This window comes from Anser anser, assembly GCF_964211835.1.
Source record: "Anser anser genome assembly, chromosome: 1".
Lineage (NCBI taxonomy): Eukaryota > Metazoa > Chordata > Aves > Anseriformes > Anatidae > Anser > Anser anser.
The window spans coordinates 157,089,190-157,109,717 of NC_139720.1; the positions used below are offsets into that span (position 1 = coordinate 157,089,190).

General features: G+C 42.7%; 1 protein-coding gene across 1 annotated transcript in view; it reads right to left on the bottom strand.

Moving 5' to 3' along the window:
- Positions 1 to 2,520: 2,520 nt before the first annotated feature.
- The window catches only part of DNAJC3 (DnaJ heat shock protein family (Hsp40) member C3), a 31,205-nt gene continuing 13,197 nt past the window's right edge, over positions 2,521 to 20,528 (bottom strand). The window contains exons 5-12 of the mRNA XM_083800469.1: positions 15,747 to 15,899; positions 14,186 to 14,367; positions 12,498 to 12,617; positions 10,193 to 10,298; positions 9,980 to 10,100; positions 4,769 to 4,901; positions 3,820 to 3,968; positions 2,521 to 2,770 (exon numbers count right to left, since the gene is read on the bottom strand). Coding sequence (XP_083656595.1) covers positions 2,613 to 2,770; positions 3,820 to 3,968; positions 4,769 to 4,901; positions 9,980 to 10,100; positions 10,193 to 10,298; positions 12,498 to 12,617; positions 14,186 to 14,367; positions 15,747 to 15,899 — 1,122 coding nt within the window. The 3' untranslated portion in view covers positions 2,521 to 2,612. The remainder of the gene's footprint in view (positions 2,771 to 3,819; positions 3,969 to 4,768; positions 4,902 to 9,979; positions 10,101 to 10,192; positions 10,299 to 12,497; positions 12,618 to 14,185; positions 14,368 to 15,746; positions 15,900 to 20,528) is intronic.

Here is a 20,528-nt window from a genome sequence, read left to right on the forward strand (position 1 = left end):
GAACAACTTCATTTTTTTTGTGTGTTTTCAGAAGTACCTTAAAGCTCAAAGCCAGCATCTGCTCCTTTAAAAAGTGGTAACATTTATGTGATCCCACAGCTGCTTGGTATCAGAAAGCCTTATTCTCCATCAAGTTTTTCTTTATTTTCAAGACACTCTTCCACAAAAGGAGTCTATGAACAGCATTCAAGCATTAATCATCATCTTCCACGGACTAGATTCAAGCTGTTTTCCCCTCCCCTCCAAATACATGATCTTCCCCGTCCCATTCATCATCAGAATTAAACACAATCCTTTTTGTTCCTGACTGCTTCTAGTGTACCCATTTGTCCACTGCCTTAGAAAGAAATGAATATGCTCGGCTCCAACATCAATATCTTATGTGAATAATTCACTTATGAGGGGCCATCTTATTCCTTCCCTGAAGAAAAAAATTAAACCCCGCAATTCTCTCAGCCATAGTTTTTAAAACAGTGGATGGGAAGAGGTAACAAAAAGAAGAGATAAGAACAAAAAGCTGCACAAGGGTAGTCCTTTAAAACGCAACATTTTAAGCACTTCTCCAGCACACAAACGTAGCTGTCTGGTATTTACTGTGACTTTCTGAAGCCGAACACCACTCCTGTACGTACAAGATTACGGCATATTGCTTACAGCGGTTGTTCGACAGCATTTCAGAACCAGCCCCTCCTGTAGCGAGCAAGGCAATGCCAGAGTGTTTAGGCAGAGCCCTGCCTTCGCGCGGAACAAGCGGCCGTGGACCACAGGAAACCCATACAGAAGAGCTACACGATCCTCTGCTAACAACGGCCAGCAAGAAGCGCACGCACCAAGAGCTGCCTGGATCAGTGGGACAAGTTATTTGTTGTGCAACAAGTTCCTGCGTCCGAGCCCTAGGGGTCCGAAGAGAACCACACTACCCTTAGAAGGGCACGGCCAGCGTCTGCAGCATCATCTACAGAGTTTAAACAAGAACGGTTCAGACAGGTCAAAAGCAGAAGTCAAACTTCCAGAAGTCATTCAGCTCGGAAAGTATCTGACGCTGGGGTTTAACAGGCCGCTGGGGCGTGTTTGCACCACGCGCTGTCAGAAACCAGCGCACACGCTCCTCAGCTTGGAGACAAATTTCTGCTGACCAAACACTGACCTCTAAGTCGCTGCTGAAAAATCTGTGAGGCCTCGTGGCTTGGGAAAAATTGTGTTTGTAAAGTACTTGAGGCAGGAGACGAGAGTTGTACTTCAAAAGCAACTGCACTTACAGTAATAAAAAAAATCCCTTGCAGATGGAAGGCTTTATTTGCTTTGTTTGACTGCGGCTGCCTTCTAATAAAATGGCTGCTGGTGAAACTTGACAGTAGCTTCGAAATATTCGGTTACAGAATGAGGAGACTTCCTTGTAGCAGCTCCAGTCCTGGCAACGCCTCTCAGCTCATGCACAGTTCAATCTGTGCGCAAAGCCAGCTTCAGCTGCGTGTCTATGGAAAGAATAAACCAGACTCCTGGCTAACGAGAAGTCAGACCTTCCCGGGCACAGGCAGCTGTTTTTGCAGTACTGCGGCTGTTACACAACACACGCGTACTACTCCAAACAGTTTCACGTCGTATTAACGCACCGTCGCATCAGCCAACAGAAATGAAGTTGCATTAAATGGGGAAGACTCCAGTTAATATTTTATTCCTGCAGCTCACACACTCACCTCACAACCTGTGAGGACTCTGAGTTTTTACGTACAGAGAAGGAACAAGCTGCCGCACAGCTGGCGGAATGTCACATCACACTGTTTTGCTCAAATCTCAAGCAGATATTTTGTTAAAGTGCAAACTACTCAAAAATGATACTTAAACATTCCAAATCACAGAAACAGCCTTCAGAAAATAAAAATAACCACCAAGCAGGTGTATTGTGTGTTTTGTTTTTTTTTTCAACTTTCATGTTTGACAGTTGCTGCCAAGGAAATCATCTCAATTTCAGGTTAACGAATGAAGTGAACAGACATTTTCAGACATCGTTACTTACAAGTGATCTTCTTTAAAAGAGATTGTTCAGACTCACTCAGCCTCTTCACTCTACCTATGGCACCGCCAACAGTAATACATCAGGGTGGTCGCTGGGGTCTCCCTTAAAGAATACTGAGGAATGGATCATCCTGCTGAGCACGACGACTAACGATTTGTTAACGCGGAGACTATCGTAACTACCCGTTCCACGTTTATTAGGCCCAGATTCAGAGAAATATTTACATGCATTTTTGCCTTTAAGCATATACTTGAGTCCTAAAGATGCGTTTAAGTGTTGCCCTAAATAGCCTCTCACTGTTTTCTCCATCCGAAGGAATGAACGTCTCCTGCACATCCACAACAAACACCTAGGCTGTAACAAAACCCTTGCTCCACCTCCCCCCCACCAGCATAAGCTCGTCAAGCTCACCACAAAGCAAACCCTTGGAACACTGAAAGGAAGAAGGAGCTTTCTTCTAGTGCGGTAAGACTCCGGGTTAAGGACAACATTAGAAATTAAGATTTTGGGTCTTGTACTGAGAGAGTTTTTATTTTTTTTTTTTTGAACTAATTAAGTAAAAAACAGCAGCAGCCACCCGAAAACAGTCTTGGCTCTAACTGAAGTGGAATTTGAATGTAAATGGTCCTCCTCCAGAACCAAAGGGGTTGAATCCTTGCCACGTGTTCCAGTTCCTGTGGAAAGGGTTGCCCCCACCCTGCTGACTCTCTGCATCCAGTGGGTCCTCTCCTGCGTCAAATTTCCGCCTCATTTCTGAAGGAAATAAAAACAAGGTGGAATGACGGCACTGTAGTCAGGACAGCAACACACAGCGTCTCTGAAGACCAAAAAAGTGGTTCAGAACCACCCCCAAGCCAGAGAACTGCTGTTATCACTCATATTGGCAGCATTTGTAGGAACCTGACTAATTACTTCTGAGTTTTTCAAAGCTCTCCAGGACACTGGCAGAGGAGAAAAGCCTCCAACCCTGTACTAAGGCCTTCAAATAAATCATTTAGCTTAACGCAAGGCAAGACAGTACCCGGCTGTCCAACAGAACACTCTGGAATTTCAAAAGGGACAGGACAGTCACACTTGGAACTGCGAAGTCCCACAAATAAACGGGACGTTTTGTCCTCGTTGAGTTCACTGTATTTATTCTCACAGCTGCACCCACTCAGGACAGTCAGGACATACTCTACCCTGCCAGTTCTTCTCCACCAGTGAGTTACAAACCAGTCACCACACCACAGAGCACTCTCCATGGCCTCTCCCCTCTCCCCCGAAGCTGACCAGCAGACAGCCAGACCCGACAGAGGGCTTCTTGCTTCTGCTCCCCCTCCCACAGGCCGACGGGAGCCAGGAACCCAGTCCCCTGCTCCGTCTGGGCTTTGATGCACACAGCAACAAAGCCACTCTTCAGGCCCTCTCTGGAATACTTCAGGTGCTGTCAATCTAAGCTTAGTTTGCATCAGAACTTTAGGCAGGAGGAGACACCCATATCCTTAAAAGTAAGCAGCACCTCCAGAATTAAGCGGTCCTGGAAGCTTCTGCAAGATTATATCCCCAAAAAGATACCTCTGAAATAATCAAATAATTTTTACTTGGTTTGAATCAAAAGTCACTGAAGCACAACAGGTAATTCCAGGTTTTTATCTGGCTTCACGCGATGGATGGGATGCAAGCATTAGTGCTCTCTCAAAATGGTTAATGGGAGAGGAGAAAAAGGGAACCTGGAATATTTGTAATATCTTACACTTGCTGCATTTTTACAGTCGTAAAAAAGTCCTAAAGTCAAGTCACTGCATAACAACAATCCTTACCTGGGTCAGTAAGAACTTCCTTAGCAGCTGCTATATCAATGAATTTTTTCTCTGCTTTCTTCTTTTCCTCCTCACTCTGGAAGTTGTCGGGGTGCCACTGGGACGCCAGCTTTCTGTATGCTTTTATGATTTCTTGCTTTCTGGCATTTCTGAATGGATAAAGTTATAGGTCACTTATAAGCCTTCTAATTGTTCACATGCCACACTACTGAATCTACAGGTCTATTTTTAACACTGGAAAAGTAATTAAGGGTATCAAGAAAATTATGAGATTCTATTTAACCTTAAGGTGATACTGGTCATTTATATAAAAACAGGAAGGAGACTGCAGCTTTAAATCAAGGCTCCTCTTTGCTTCGCTATCCATTTACCCTCTTTGGAAAGATGCTACTACCAGCTACTACACACGGTACAGTTCCCAGTCTGAAGGATTTACAGTAAGGTCAGTCACAAAAAGCACAGAGTAGAGATTGAATTAGTTCACGATTAGAAGGATGACCGATACTGGTTCAGAACTGAACATTTGTTTGGTTCTCTTTACAAAGAGAAGCTGTTAGTTTTTCTAGGTTAACGGCAGAAGCATTTCAGACACCTCCTTCATTCAGTCCTTTCAAACTCTCCTAATCTGTCATATCAGCCACAATTATTTTTTTTTTTTATTGCTTTAAGTAATTCTTTCCAGTCCTCATTTCTTCACCAAGTCACCTACCTTACTTCTGATCATCTATACTAAAGATTTCTTGCCAAGGCATTTACTTCCTTCCTTCCCAGTGGTTGTTTTTATTCATTCTTTTCTAAATGAATTTTAAACAAATGCTACTTAAAAGCTGAACACAACGGTTGTAAGACATGAACAGAAAATAACATGCAGCAGAACAAATCAACTTGCTAACATATGATAGTCTAATAACCAACATTCATGTCATCAGCTCAGATATTAATGTCTCACCTTTTTACACCTAAAATTTTATAGTAATCTCTCTTCTGCGATTGCTTCAACATCCGCTGGGCTCGTTCGAGCCCCTCCCGAATCTGCTGGTCATTTTCACTATTGGCTTGAGCAGTTTCGTAGTCTTTAATAGCTTTATGAAAGAAGAAAATGAAAAAAGCATGACATAACTCCTCACAAACTACAACTTAAAGAACGCAAACACTCTTCAAAACTGAAGTTTTGCTGTTACAACTTATAAACAGTGGAACTTTAACTTGCCAAATGTGCTTCTTTCAAATTAGAAAACGCTAGGGCAGAGGAGGTTCTCTTTCACATATAAATTAGGTAATTTTCTTTCTTTAGATTCATCGCACTTTTTGGAAAGGCAGGAGAAGAGAGGTTATTAGCAGCCAGCCAGAATGCTCTTTGAGATGCTACGAAGTCCTACGGACGAACATAATGAGCAGCCAGACTGGGACAGAACAGGAATCGAGAAGTTTCAGTGTGCAGTAACTGAAGAGCCAGCTGCACAACGTTACTCCCATACACTGCCGTGCAGTTGCAAGGAGGCATTATGCAGGGTCTTTACATGAAGGTTCCTTCTCCCACCACGTGCACTCAACACAAAGTCTCTTTAACGACAGCGAGGACAGATTTCAGATTACCAGCAAATGAATTTATGCAACACCACAATTACGGCACTTAGTGAGAGACAAATACTCTCTTTTTATGCCTCAATACAGGTATTTTCTGCAGACAGCTCCATTTTAGGCTTTGGGCGTTCTGTTTTGTCGTCGTGTCCCCCCTACTGCCCCAAAGGCATGCTTTCATTCCTGGCAAATGCAGCTCTTGAAATAAAAGCGGGAGAGCAAGAGAGGCGCCGTAATGCTCTCATGAATTTTGAGGAGATCTCATCTCTATACCTTTTTTGACGTAAACCATATTATTACTGTAAGTGGTAACCGAATGCTTAAGACACCAATTTTAAGTATTCTTTGATAGAGATTTATCAAGGGAGGCAACTGTTGAAGTCTTTAATGAGACTACTCTTCTTTCACTGTCATAATCCTCCAAGTCTCATTTGCAGATCCAAGTCTCCCAGGTTTCTCAAGTTAGACAAAGCACTTGCATCAGATTATTTCCAAGCAGATGCCATTTCTCAGCAGGTGTTACATTTGTTTTCCACTGTTTCTGAGCAAGACAGCAGGAAGTGCTAATGAATCTGTGCTATTCAGACATCTGATACCACTGCAATCTTGTTTTGGTTTATTGAAAAAAAATTCCAAGAAGTATTTCCAGTGCCCCAACAATCTCATATGCTATTACAAGCAAAACTAAATTTCTATTCATTTTCACATCACCGGATGCTGTTACTTGCTGCTGGAACAAAACATCCTGCTTTCGGCTGATACTTTTCGCAATTTGTCCAGTCATTAAGAAAAACAAAACAGGAGCCTACACTAATGCACGTGCCTAATATAGGCTGATGGAACTGATAACAATGAAAACAGAGGGATTTCGTTATGCTGTTTTATCACCCCAAGATTTTTCCTCCAAACACCACATCACCTACAGCACGCCCCACAGCCGGCAACCAAGCTGCTTTAAGGGGCAAGCGTTTGCAGCGAGAGTACTGGCTTTCGAAACTGACTCCCCTATTTGGAGGCTGCAGATATGAAGCGTATGGGAAGGTGAGTTTTATTATGTTTTACAGTGCTGCACGCTGCTGAGGGAGTTCCTCCAGCACACAGCACACCCCGTTGGAAGTACGTTTTGTACTCCTCCAGTTGGAGAGGCTCCAGTTTTGACGGTGTTCTCCAACGTGGGAATTTTCTCACTCAGAGCTGAGCTCTGTCCACACGTGAGGGGTGAGGGTTGGGACCAGGCGCTTTTGAAGCGGGATGACAGCTTCCTGATGACAGAAATATTGTTAGGAGAGCAGGAGACTTATTGCTAATTCCAGGTATGCTGAGTGAGGTATTTAATCAGCTGCTCCCAGCCACCATTTCTAGAAGCACTGACGCCTCCCAAGCTTATACAAGAATCATCAAACGTTCTTACTTTCATACGGTCCCACAAGAGGGAAGGGACCACCAGTTTCTAGAACCCCTTTCAATTTAAATACTTCAGTCACATCTCTCCTGCTCTCAATGCAAGTGCCTTCACAACCCCTGAAGCAGCAATTGCATCATGCTTCTAAACATCTTAGCTGGCTTTCCTATCTTGCCTGCATCTTTAAAACCAAGTGACTAAGAATTAATTTTCTACCCAACATGAGTAACTGTGGACAATTTACATCCTTGCCAACTCTGTTAGAGCAGTAACTGAAACTGTACTGCTTACAGGAACAGGGACTGCCTCCTGCACGGTAGCAGGGCTGGGAGATAAAACGTGTCCTGAGCAATTCTGAAGCAGCAAATGCTTCTCTCCTCTTTGAAAGAACTTGTGCTGGATACTTGATAGACTAATAGACTCCTGTACTTACAGGGTAGTGTCAGAAAGGGATTCATTACACATCTGTCTTCATAGACAAGCCCTGGATCCCATGTGATTATGAAGTAATTAAAACCATTTAATGGGAATCGGGGCTCAGCTATACATCCTCAAGTGCATCTTGAGCATTTAACAGTAATCTCCTTCAAAGTTTTGAATTATAAGCACTTTGAAATTTCCTGTCTTTAAACAGGAAATAGGTGCCTCCAGCTTGAGGTTTTATTGAGGGGAGGAAGAGAATCAATTTACCACTTTAAATATGAGACTACCATTTTAATTACCCGACTGTTCTCTACAGCAGGGAGAAATCAGCCATCCTTTTACAGCAGTGGAAACTGAAGGGTAAGTGAAGACACCTTCAGGCAGATTAACATTAATGAACTGTGACACTGTTTAGGGAGGCACTATCGGAAAGCAGCGTGGAACTACAGCCAGCCTGCTGCTGTCAAGGGCAGGAGGAAAGCAGGGAAACGGGGGGATCTGGAGGAGCGTGGTGACCCCTCAGGAGCCAGGCCAAGCCCATGGGCTCCAGCCCTGGAAACTGGCTCTCCCCGATCCCAGGCGCGTCCTCCCTGCGTTTCCCTACTTCTGCTGTGCTGAATTACAAAAAATGAGGGGGAAATGCCTGATGAAGGGGGCATCGCCGCTGTGAAACCTTCCTAAGGCTTTGTTTGGAACCGCAGCATCAACCTAAAATGACAAAGATATAAAAAGACTACCCTAAGGAAAACAGAATGACAGTTGTTCTTCTCACTTATTTAAGCCATGCCTTCGTATAAAGGTCATTAGATGTTCTCAGAAATGCTGCTGTCTTCCACCCTTTCTTACAAGGAAGGAGGAGGCTTGCCAGCCTCAGTAGAGAAAGCCTAGGACTAGGTCACTTCTGGAGCACAAAGTTGCTAAAAAGGGCTGCCTGCAGCTATACCAGTCCTCTTTACACCTTGTTTTCAAGCATTTGAGTCAAGAAGGCCAAGAAAAAATAAAATAGATCTCATTTGTGACGTTTACTTCAAGAGCAATATCATCTCTGTGATTCATTTCCTCAAAAGACAAAAAAAATCCGAGCATGCCATTACTGAGAACTGCTGTCTCGATGTTGAAATTGAGGGGTGTTTTTTGGTTCAGTTGTAAAGCTGAAGACCCAGTACCAGAATACAGAAAAGGAAAATTGTTCTAGGAGTATTAAAATTAATGGAGCTAGTTTTCCAGCAGATTTAAAGCCTACGAGTCCTCTCCTTTATCGCATTTCACTGAAGCGGCCCAAGGCTTCGAAAACTGCTGCATGAGTGAGCGCAGGAACAGACGGATTGCTCAAGTCTCTTTCTTAAGCCTGGCTTCTCGTGGAAATGAGATTCGCTAAATTAAATTTTGAAGATTTTTATAGTACATGAGCACTTAGTACTCTTAAGGAAGCTACATAACAACATAATGGTGTACTCAGAGACACCGATTACTCAGTCCCCGTTTTCCAAGGCTGCATATGGACCAAGTAACCATGGACCGTGGTACTCTGTCTTCCAGGAGGGGAGGAATGGCCAGCGGGTCCAGCACAACCCCAGCAACGCTGCTGGCTGGAAGATGCGGGGTGATGGCACGTGGGTGTGCGTTGGGGAGGCAGCACTCAAAGATTCATCCCCTTTGTTGCTTCCCTGCTCTACACCTGACTTTGTCTCACGGCCTGCAGGATATCTACAGAGCTGGGAGCAGGAAAAAGAAAAGCCATCACATGTTTCATGTGCTCTCAGAAATGGAAGAGGGCTTTCTGATTTCAAAGGGCACTCGCAGCCACTGCCACTTGGAAAATAAGTACTGATAATGTTGATGTAGGTGACTTTCAACAGCAAGGACGCCTGCTACAGTACAGGGCAAGTCCAACTGAGGCAGCTGGCCCCTGCTGCCTTCTCAGTCAGCCACGAGGAAATGCAGAGAAGGCTGAAACTGCGCTCCAACACCCTACACCACACAAAAACAGAACTGTGAACTGGGATTTCCTCATGCCACTGGCTTCTACCTGTAGACAATGCCTTCACCATTCACCCCGTCCGTGGCGTTACAAAGCTGCTTCCCCACACCCAGCGCTGTGAGAGCATTCGCTCAGAGCCTTGTCGGCACACCTCCACCATCCCAGCAAGGCAAAGCTCCACAGGAACCTCTTCCTTCACATGGTGTTCTGCTGCCAGTCTAATGAAAAACTAAACTCTGGTATGCGTTTTACACAAAGCCTGCACAAGAAATGCAGTTTCAAGAACAGAATCAGTTCACTGCTCTTGGCAGCGTTACAGAGACCCACGGAGGTGAAAGAATGGCCTCCCCTCCTCTACCCTGAGCACACACTAGGGTATAGGACAGTCTTGTTTCATACTGTCATCTAAGGACATCAAAAGGAAGCTCCTAAAATGGGCTTACATGACCCTAACCATAATTACCTTTTATCTCTAAATGCAGTTCTGACACTGTTTGTATAAAATGTGTTCAAGTCTGAATAAGCGGCATGCTCTCATAAAGGATCCTGAACATAGCCCACTGTTGTAAAGAACCCTAGCTAAAACAAGTACATACCACTTGAACTAATCAAGACAAAATTAACAGCAGATATTTTTGTAAATGTGCTACTACCAGTACTGATTAGGGATAACAACACAGCGTAGAATCAAAGTGCATGTTAAAAATTTTTGAAACACTAACTGCATTTTAAGTGCCCACCAAAATGCAGGAACGAGATGCATACGACTTTACCTTCTTCGTACAGGTCTTCCAGCAAATAAGCTTCTGCTCTGTCTTTCAGGGCATTCACATTGGTTGGTTCCAGTTGCAGAACTTCTGTACAAACTTTTATGGCTTCTGTAGCCTGCTGATTCTAAAGAGGAGAAAGTAAAATCAAGTTCATGGGTGGAGTTCTTTGTTTTGCTTTTAAAGAAATTTGGAGAGACAAGTGGAAGCAAGAATTACCTTTGACAAACAGTGACAGATCCTTTCTTTGGCACGCGTAGCATAAATTGGGACATCTGGCTCGGTTTTCATAACAGAGTCATATTTATTGATAGCATCTTCATACCTGTTTTAATTATAGAGCATACTATTGTGAAATGTAATAACTACTTTGAGCTGCTGCAATTTATTTACAGATGTTGAAATTTTAAAATTCAGATTTTCCCATCCTTCTAACAACGTACCTTAGCTATACTGGTCTTAAAGGCATGATGCTTAGCCAAGGCTTCGACCTGGATGAGGGGATCGAGTGCACCCTCAGTAAGTTTGCAGACGACACCAAGTTAGGTGCGTGTGTCGATCTGCTTGAGGGCAGGAAGGCTCCGCAGGAGGATCTGGATAGGCTGGACCGATGGGCTGAGGTCAACTGCATGAAGTTCAACAAGGCCAAGTGCCGGGTCCTGCACCTGGGGCGCAACAACCCCAAGCAGGGCTACAGGCTGGGAGATGAGTGGTTGGAAAGCTGCCTGGCCGAGAAGGACCTGGGAGTATTGGTGGATAGTCGGCTGAATATGAGCCAGCAGTGTGCCCAGGTGGCCAAGGAGGCCAACGGCATCCTGGCCTGTATAAGAAGCAGTGTGGCCAGCAGGTCTAGGGAAGTGATTGTGCCCCTGTACTCGGCTCTGGTGAGGCCGCACCTCGAGTACTGTGTTCAGTTTTGGGCCCCTCGCTACAAGAAGGACATGGACGTGCTCGAGCGAGTCCAGAGAAGGGCGACCAAGCTGGTGAGGGGTCTGGAGAACAAGTCTTACGAGGAGCGGCTGAGGGAGCTGGGCTTGTTCAGCCTGGAGAAGAGGAGGCTCAGGGGCGACCTCATCACTCTCTGTAGGTACCTTAAAGGAGGCTGTAGCAAGGTGGGGATTGGTCTATTCTCCCATGTGCCTGGTGACAGGACAAGGGGGAATGGGCTAAAGTTGCGCCAGGGGAGGTTTAGGTTGGATGTTAGGAAGAACTTCTTTACTGACAGGGTTGTTAGGCATTGGAATGGGCTGCCCAGGGAGGTGGTTGAGTCACCATCCCTGGAGGTCTTTAAAAGACGTTTAGATGTAGCCCTTAGTGATATGGTTTAGTGGAGGACTTGTTAGTGTTAGGACAGAGGTTGGACTGGGTGATCTTGGAGGTCTCTTCCAACCTAGACGATTCTGTGATTCTGTGATGTGAGGCAACATTATGAAAAAAACTTCCAACCATTTCAGGAATTATATTCCCGTTCCCTCTTCCGTGCTTTGACACAGAAGTGCAGGCACTATGCCTAGCAGGCTTTTGCAGAACACCATGACTGCCAACCCACAGAGTGCACTGACAAAAGTGTCTAGATTTGTTTCCTGCCCAATATCCTGTTCAGCACGTCCAAAAACAAAAGCTTCTCCATTTTTGATATTTAAGAAGGACTCAGTCCGTCTTGGCACGAGCACCGTACTATTTGCCTTTTGTGGTGCCAAAAAAAACACTTATGCCAGTTTGAACCAGGAAGTTGTTTTCTCCCTATGTTCTTCTCAGCAAGCCACATAGCAAAATGTATTTTTGCTGTGAAGGTTTAAAGATACACAAGTTCTACAGTTAATAAGAAACAGACTGGAACTCTCACCTAGATATGCAAGCGTGTGATTGAACTCAGGGGCTGCTACAAGCTAGAAGAAATTCAAGCTCTCAGAAGAGTCCCTGAAAATGTGCTGATACCGAATTAAACAGAAGACTAAAGTGAAAAGAGCCCAAGTGGACTGCTGACTTAATAAAACAGCCTTCGGTTCTGCTGATTCACTTTCCCTGATGCACTTCCTTTTAAAGAGCCACCCTGACAACGTTTAATCACTTGCTAGGGCTTCTTACAGTTGGATGTTGCACACTTGGGAACGTGTAAAACTGAAATGAAGCAAGAAGTAACAGAATAGAGAAGCATTACACAAGGTACATAAAAAAAGACCTAACAGCCAGATCCACTTTAGCTTTCAAGGCACTGCGGGAGTGCTTGGTGTCTTTAGTCTCAAGATTAGGTCCTATAATACCTGAGAGTTAACAAATATTATCCCTACCTTGGTCTTAATACCTGCTGCATAAAGTATGCAAAGAGAAGACAGTGGTATCAAAAAGGATTCAGAATTGACTACGAGTAATATTTATTTTAATTGTTATTTGAGAGCTGTGCTCAGTTATCCACTTCAACTGACAGATGCAAAAAGCATTACTTAATCAGCTCCTCAGTCAATAATTAGTTGGTGCCTTGGTAGTGATTTTTTTTTTTTAACATACAACAATGAACACTTACCTGCCTTCTCTGATGAATTCTTCTGCTGACTCAATCTGCTTATTGAGTTTCTTTACTTGTTTATAGAGAGAGAAACACTGCTTATGGTCTTGGTCAAGTTTCAGGCACTCCCGGACTTCACTTTTCACAGGGAGAAGGAAGTAAGAGAAAACACCACACGTTATAGGATTTTGTCTAGAGACATAACGCAGCATCTATAACCTGTCCAAAACAACAGCTGACTTCTTTAAACTCTCTCTCCATTCATTCAAAAATTGGAGTGAAAGAAGTCCTCCAGAAAATACAGGGATATTTGCTTTTTTGTTTGTTTTTAATTATTTTTATTGCTAAATATGCCAAAATTGAAATTACATTAGTTATTTGGTTACAACCAAACTGAAGTTACATTAGTAACTGAATAAAATAGAAGAAAAATACACTCTGGAAAATTCATTGTATTCAGCAGTTAGCAGACAACTGTAGTTTTCCTTTGTGTTTAACTTAAGGATATTAAAGATTACATCTAAGGTGTAAGCATGTTTTATGCTGCCTGGAACAGACGAAACACAGGTAAGGCCCAAAGCCCCACTTGATAGAGTATCTGCCAAACCTGAGCAAGACTTCTCACTGTGAAGACCGTTCAATGAGACTCTGATTAAGACCCGTATCTTTTAAAATAGGAAAAGGTCTTAAACAACCAAAAAACCTCCAGAATCCATTCACAAATGAATAAAAATTATGTATAACTAATACATATACGTAAATATACATTAAAAATGTATCAGTCATCACAGCACAACCACAACGTTAGTCTCGGAACAAGATCAAAAAAACTTATTTTGTTCCTAAGCACGGATGAAACCCCTTATGTGAAAATCATTAAGCTTGTTACACGAAGAAAAAGAAATTGGAAGGACAGACAAGATTAATCACCCAGCAAATTCAAGAGCTACTGAACTAGTACATCTTATGACTCAAAAAATAGTATCAGGGAAGAACAAGTCAGTTATTTGGTGTTTACCATGCTGAACATACAGAAATATTTTTTTTGCCAGATGTAAAATCTATTTGTGTTACTATATTCACACATGCAGTTTCCATCCTTTGTCATATGCTGCCAAGAAAAGAAACAAACTTGGGCTGAAAACAGCCCAAGTCTTTTTCAGCCTCACGCCTTACTGAAGGGATTCTGGTCCAGAATGGCATTGGAAGGAGTCTGAAGATGCACCTGAGATCACAGAAGCCACTTGTGTGTGAAAAGTAGAATTATATCATTTGTCCATCTGAGCACAAGGAATATGAAGTTAACGGTTTGGCCTGGGTAACCAGTTTTTGTTTTCACTGTGAACTTAACTTGAATGGAGGTTCAAGGTTTAAAAAAACGAGTCTCCAAGTTTAGAGAAGCACTTTGTTCCAGGACAGAGGAATATAATAACAGCAGCAAATGTAAGCAACTCTGATGTTTCCACACTATGGCATCAAAACAAGAATAAAAATTTCTCAGGCAGCACTGATTGCTGGTCTGCCAAGAATAAACGTGATGACTTCACAGTTCTTAGCTTCTGGAAAGGAGTTTCCCTTATCAGGTCCAGACCAGAGTTGCTACTTCATCCAAAGAAACAGACAACATAGATATTTCATGGTTTATCATGACCTACATCAGCCCATTTTGTCTCGATTCTTATAATTACAGCAAACAGTGAAATTACCTGAGCGATAATTCATGGTCCCCAAGCTGATAATATATCCTGCTTATTTTATAGAAGGCTTCAGTGTTATCGTTCTTTAATTTGGCAGCAGCTTTCAAGTCACTAATGGCTTTGCTTGGCTCCCCTTCCTTTATATAACACTCAGCTCGAAGTTCCCGTAGCTCTGCATCCCAAACACAAACCTTGAGAAATCAAAATTAAAGCTTGACTTTGGTCCATAACACTTCACTTCTGTTCCTCCCCAACAAAACAAAAATCCCATTAAATTTCATTTTGCCAACTGCAACAGCATAAGGTTCGAGCTGCATGCAGAGCGCATGAAATTAGCATCTCTGCTTCCTGGTGGATGCTGTGATGCACCTGCCCAAACAGAAAACAAAAGGCCTGAAAAATTTGTAAGTGATTCAATGAGCTCATGCGGGAAGATGAATTAAATGTACTGGCACTGCTTAAACAGAGACAGTCTGCTAAGCCTCCAGGGAAGGATACCAGAACCATAAATTATTATATCTTCCCAAAAGAACAGGAGTAAATGAACAGCAAGGACCCAGCTGTCAGTTGTCCTCTAGAAAGAAGCATGTGAGTAAATTTCAAAGCGATATTTGACCTCAGTGTCTGGATTTTGAAGATTTATACAGAGGTAACAATGTCACAGTATGGCAAGGATAATTACTTATACAGAACTGCCTATTATAATTCATTTTATAGAATTTCTTCTGGGCCTTATCATTTGTTTTTAAACTATGGTTTTAGAGAACAAGGTTTTTCTGTTTTTCTGTAACTTCCTCCCCACAAACCAACTCCCACACTTTGGCAGTTTCTTCACCAAAAGCTAGAACGCTGTAAATTCCAGATCAACAGTGTTAACGTGCATGTAAAGCACCACAGCAGTTAACTGTCTTTTAATATATTTCTATGTGACACACAAAACGCCCCGATGACTGAGTTATTCCATGTAGACTAGTCGGGGTACCTTTACTGATTGGGATTTAACAACAAATACAGGTACCTAAGGAACAAGCTGAGAATACAGCTACACACATTTTTAACTTGGTGGTGTTCTTGATCTTTTGGTTACTTCGTTTTCTCAAGACAAGAAAGTACCTGCTTCACAGTGACGATCTACCCTTTATATAGCTTCATATTCAGCACGTACAAACTGCCTACATATTAGCAAAGAAAAAATCTAGATGAAAACCAGCCATGCCTCCTGTATATGGCAAAACTTCCCTGGTTGGAGAACAACTCCCCCCTCCCCCAGCTCCCTCAGGAATACTGAACTGCGGAAAAAGCAGAGGATGATCAGAAAGTTACCCCACAACAAAAGCTTGGTTGAAGTCTTATCTTTAACCATAACAATGATTTTTTGTTGTTGTTGTTGCAGCTAGTGCTCGCTCAGCATTCTCCACTCTCCAGCCTCAGTATGGATTCGTGGTGCTCAGCAAAATTAAGCCAATTACACCATGTGTTTGCACATTAGTGAAGAAGTTATTGAACAAAAACACACGTCAGACAGGAGCTCTTACTCCCCTTTCACTGTATCATTTTACTTCACACTTACTGCCAAGATTTCATCAAGAAGAGAGATCGCGGCTTCATAATCCTCTTGCTGGTAGGCAGATAATGCTTGTGAATGCAGGCGCTGTAGCTCATCAGATTTTGTCAGCTGAGTCTGGGCTTCTTTCTCCTCATTATTGCTGGGATTGGATTTGAGCTGCAAACGTTAACAAGAAGAGAGACTGAACTGCTTGTTCCAGAATCTCTTTTTGTCCCATTAGTAATCGTACCACGGGGAACTGACTAAAGCTGCAAATAAAGTAAAATGAGTTTTAAAATTCCAGAAGTGTTTCCAACTCTGAATTCCGGAAAGACATTTTTAGCTTTCACACAAGATGTCAGAAGTTCGAGAGCTCTTAATTCCCCCCCTCACCCTGCTTGCTCACTCACCATTGGACACATCATACGCAACAATTCCTCTCCTGGACCACGGGAAGTCAGGGGCTTCTCAGCTGTAGCCTAGTTAATTAACACCCTGCAGACAGTTATTAAACACGAGGTTCCTCAGCACCAGTGGGAAGTGCATCCACGTGGTGTAGTCACAGACCTCATTTTAAGCACAATACACAGAAACAACAGCAACACAGAATCACAGGATCATCTAGGTTGGAAGAGACCTCCCAGACCACCAAGGCCAACCTCTGACCTAACACTAACAAGTCCTCCACTAAACCGTATCACTGAGCTCTACATCTAAACGTCTTTTGAAGACCTCCAGGGATGGTGACCCAACCACCTCCCTGGGCAGCCCATTCCAATGCCTAACAACCCTGTCAGTAAAGACGTTCTTCCTAATATCCAACCTAAACCTCCCCTGGTGCAACTTTAGCCCGTTCACAGATAGCATCACTGTGAGGCTGTTTCTTACATTTTCCCAGAAAGAACAGCTACAGCAGCAAGGCTTCAGGTGGCAGAAGGGCTCACTGGGATCAGCTGGGAACTCATACACTTTGCTTCATGTGTAGTTTCACACATACGAAGCAAAGGCTTTGTCTAAAGCCTCTAATTTCTCCCTCCGACCAAGTAAAAAGGGGTTACATTGTATTTGCATTCACTTGTTTAGGCAGCTTTGTATTTTCAGAGAAATAAACCAAAAAGACCCTCTCACAGCAACTCTACCACCTCCCAGAACGACACCTAAGGGCCAGGAAGAATGCCGTCCATTTCCTTGCAAAGCCAAGAAGTCATTTGTACAATTAGTGTAGTTTGAATAAAGCACTGGCTTCATGCTCGTAGCTGATCATTATGACTTCCTGAGTTTTCGAAGGGATGAATCAGTAGGACATGATTTTTTTGTATTTTTATTTTTGTTTTAATCAAAACTTGCGCTATCTTGTATTTTATACGCAGACTGTCAACTACAATTGCCAAGTCCTCAAAGTCATCCAGTTCTTCTTCTCTCCTCGTTTATCTTGAAGCCGCTCCTTCCCTTCTTCTAATCAGTAAGTTCTTCAAATGCTCACATTTTGTGCTTAAGTCTCTAAAGTAATTCAACATCAGCCCTCAGAACTCATTTAACAAAATTTCCCAATTCTCATATCTAAGTATATGAAAGAGAAAAGCCTTAACGCAACATGAAAAGCATGACCAGGTCCCACCTCTGTCTTCGATTGTTCATTTGAAGTCTTTCTGACCCTTTATGAAGTTGTTTCATTTTACTCTGCCAGAAATCAAGTTGTACTTAGACCTGAAAATCCTTTATCCCCCCCCACTCTCTCTCAGCAAGAGAGAGGGATGTGATCAAAGAATTTTGTTCTTTGTAAGTCGACTCTTAATATATGTTTCAAAAAACTTTTCTTCTGGTTAGAAGAGGAATTCTGCCTATGAACCCTTGCCGTTGTGCATCCTCATTCTCCCTCAAAACTGGAGCTTGCAATAGAGACAAATTTCTGCATCTGCAATTTAAAAAGTTCCAAGAACACAAACCTCTCCCAAGTTCTGACCTCTTTAGTTCCAGCTGACTGGCTTAACTTCCTCCCTTGATTTCTCAGCATTTTCTTCTTTCAGAAATTAGAGCTTTTTCTACAGACGAGCTTTTTCCATTTCAACTTATCTCATGATAACTGCACTCCTTAGACGCACGATGTTTCTTGTAATTTATTTGGAGCACATCATCAGTGGAATATGGAAAGCAATTTTACAATCATACAGACAAATCAAATTGTAATAGAGACCATTTGAGTGAAACATCTGAGGTAATTTTAGGTAGTACAAACTGGCACGTCAAAGCTAAGGGAAACCTCTCAAGCTATCATTCAAAATTAAGCCAGTAAGTTATTGTGTTCCACGTATCGTGACAATAGTTAATTATTAAGAGCTTCTGAGTGTATAGTGTATTATGATGTTTTAATCAGTAATGTTATTTACAGCTTAAAAAAAGGCCTCTTCATTAAGCTCCAAGAGGAAACGCTGGAAATGTAATGCAGTTGCTTGATACTGTCATTTTGCTTTACTTTCCGGGTTTTTCCTGTCCTTTTGCCCAGCGATCAGAAGACTGTTACACCACTGTTACATAACAAATCAGGTTTCAATCACTCCTCCACATCCTTCATCATCCTGCACAAACTCAAAGCTCTGCTCTGCACAGGGCAGCTGGACGAGCACGCTGCTAGCGGTGAAGATGTTCCAGAACACAGCATCCTTTGCAGTCTTGGAGGTTTACTGCATTTGGATGGGAATGCTAAATTAGTTGCAGCGTAAGTTGCAGCAACAAGCATCAGCCATCTGTTACAGCAGCTTTCGCTCACTACCAAGAAAAACCAACTTGCAACTAATTCCTTTAGAGGAAACAGAGGCCAGCATATGGGAATGGCATTGTTATTGTCAGTAATTCTCTATTACAGATTTACCACTATAGGTGCTGCTTTATTTTATTGTCTAACCTCAGTAGAGGGGAGAAACATTGTAGGGCAAAGAAAACCTGCCTTTTGCCCTTAGGTGAGCAAGATTAAACAAAAACATCAGCCACATGTGATTTATCAAGCAAAACTTTAAAAGCATTTGCATGTGTGCCTCTCTCTCCACTATCAGCAAGGAGTCTGTTTTCCACTGAACTCAGTCTCAAGGATTTGACTCAAAACTTGGCAATATTACCTTGCTGTACCCAGGAGAGCAGGGAAAAACGTATCAGGAATTCAATTCATCAACCCCATTTTTCTTGTTTTTCTGTGCTTGTGACTACACCAGCAACAAAAGCAAATTGAGTAGGCTTGTGAAAAACTTTCTGGGGGGAGGCAGGAACCTCTTCCATTTGTTTTTATCGAAGTTCAAGACGTCCATGCACTAAAGAAGAGACAGGGAAGTTCTGTGCTGGCAGAGCAATGCATTAGGTAACAGCTATGATGTTAGACAGACGGAAAAAGGCAGTAAGTATTTAAATACCTTTTGCTCTTTACCCAGAAAGCTACAGATGATCATATTACCACAGAGGAACATATGTGGAAACAATCTACTGCTAATGTAATCTGCTTAAGAGAAATTCAAATACTCAAACTTGTGCTGGGTAACTTACTCTGATCAGGTTAACTTATTGGGCCATAAGATGGTCTCCTTCACGTATATCCAAAATGCTGGCCAACCAGCCACAGAGAAGGGTTGTTCAGTACATTTTGCAACAACCATAGGCTTCACTAGATTAGATAACAAGGATCTGCAGAAATGCAGTGCTCAGTCACTTAGTTTTGGCTGACATCTAGTGGAACTGCAAGTGGAAACTTCAGTTTCCAGATGTCAAGTGTCTGTGCAATTCTGTCTCCCTTGGAAGCATATTTAGGGCACCTCAGTTTGGAGTATTTATTGCAACAAAATGCAACTGTGAACATTTCAAATCCCCCCCTTTTTTTTTTGACTGACTGTAATAAATATGACAACTTTTTCCCTTTCACACTTTCCAACAGACTAGGCAGAAGTTCTGTTCTAAAAATCCTTCCAGTTTTTGTATCTCCTACACAGTAACTCGGGTGCTTGTCATTCTCTAGGACGTAAGCTGGGCCACAAACAATATTACAACGCACATACAAAGGGCAGCCATGACTTCAATCAGTTTTGTATCCTTTTCAGAAGGCCTTCATGAACCAAAGTATAGCATTATTCCTTTATTTTCACTGAAAAATCATGATTTAAGATAAATATTCCAGGGTTTTCACAGACTGAGGCCTTAGATTTGAGTGTTGATGTGCTGCAAACCCACCCTACCTACTGCTATTACTTGGAAACTACTCACCAGAACAGAAGGAACTCGATACTAATGCACATGAGCATTTAACCAAAATTGGAGGGGATAAATAAATACTGTTTGTACACTGTGAAGAATAACTTTCTGAAGTCACCCAAAGACTTCTGCTTTATCCCTATTTCATCCTGGGCACTCTGAAGACAGGAATTAGACCCTTCTGTTGACATCCGTTAAAAGTTTTATTACCCTCTAGGCGTTAGATTTCCGTACTGATAGCTGAGTTATAAGGGGAAAGCCACTTTTCTAAAGAGCAAGAAGTATGGCTATACAAAAAAAAGCCTGGTGCTTGTAGGAACCCCATGGGCTTGGTGCATCTGTTGGCCAAAAGGAAGTGTTTCTCTAAACACTGTGTTGCTTAATGCATCGATGGCTAAGTCTGAATCACCCCCTCTATCCAAACCCAGTGATTAACTTCAGCAAACAGGGAAGTAAGGCGTGGAAAAATGAAAGACAAAAGCAACCTGTGAAAGGATGGCCCTAAGGCTGGGGTCCCAAGAGGCTCAGGTCCTAGAAGGGGCACACCCCCCCCTCCAGCCAGGCATTCCCACTGCC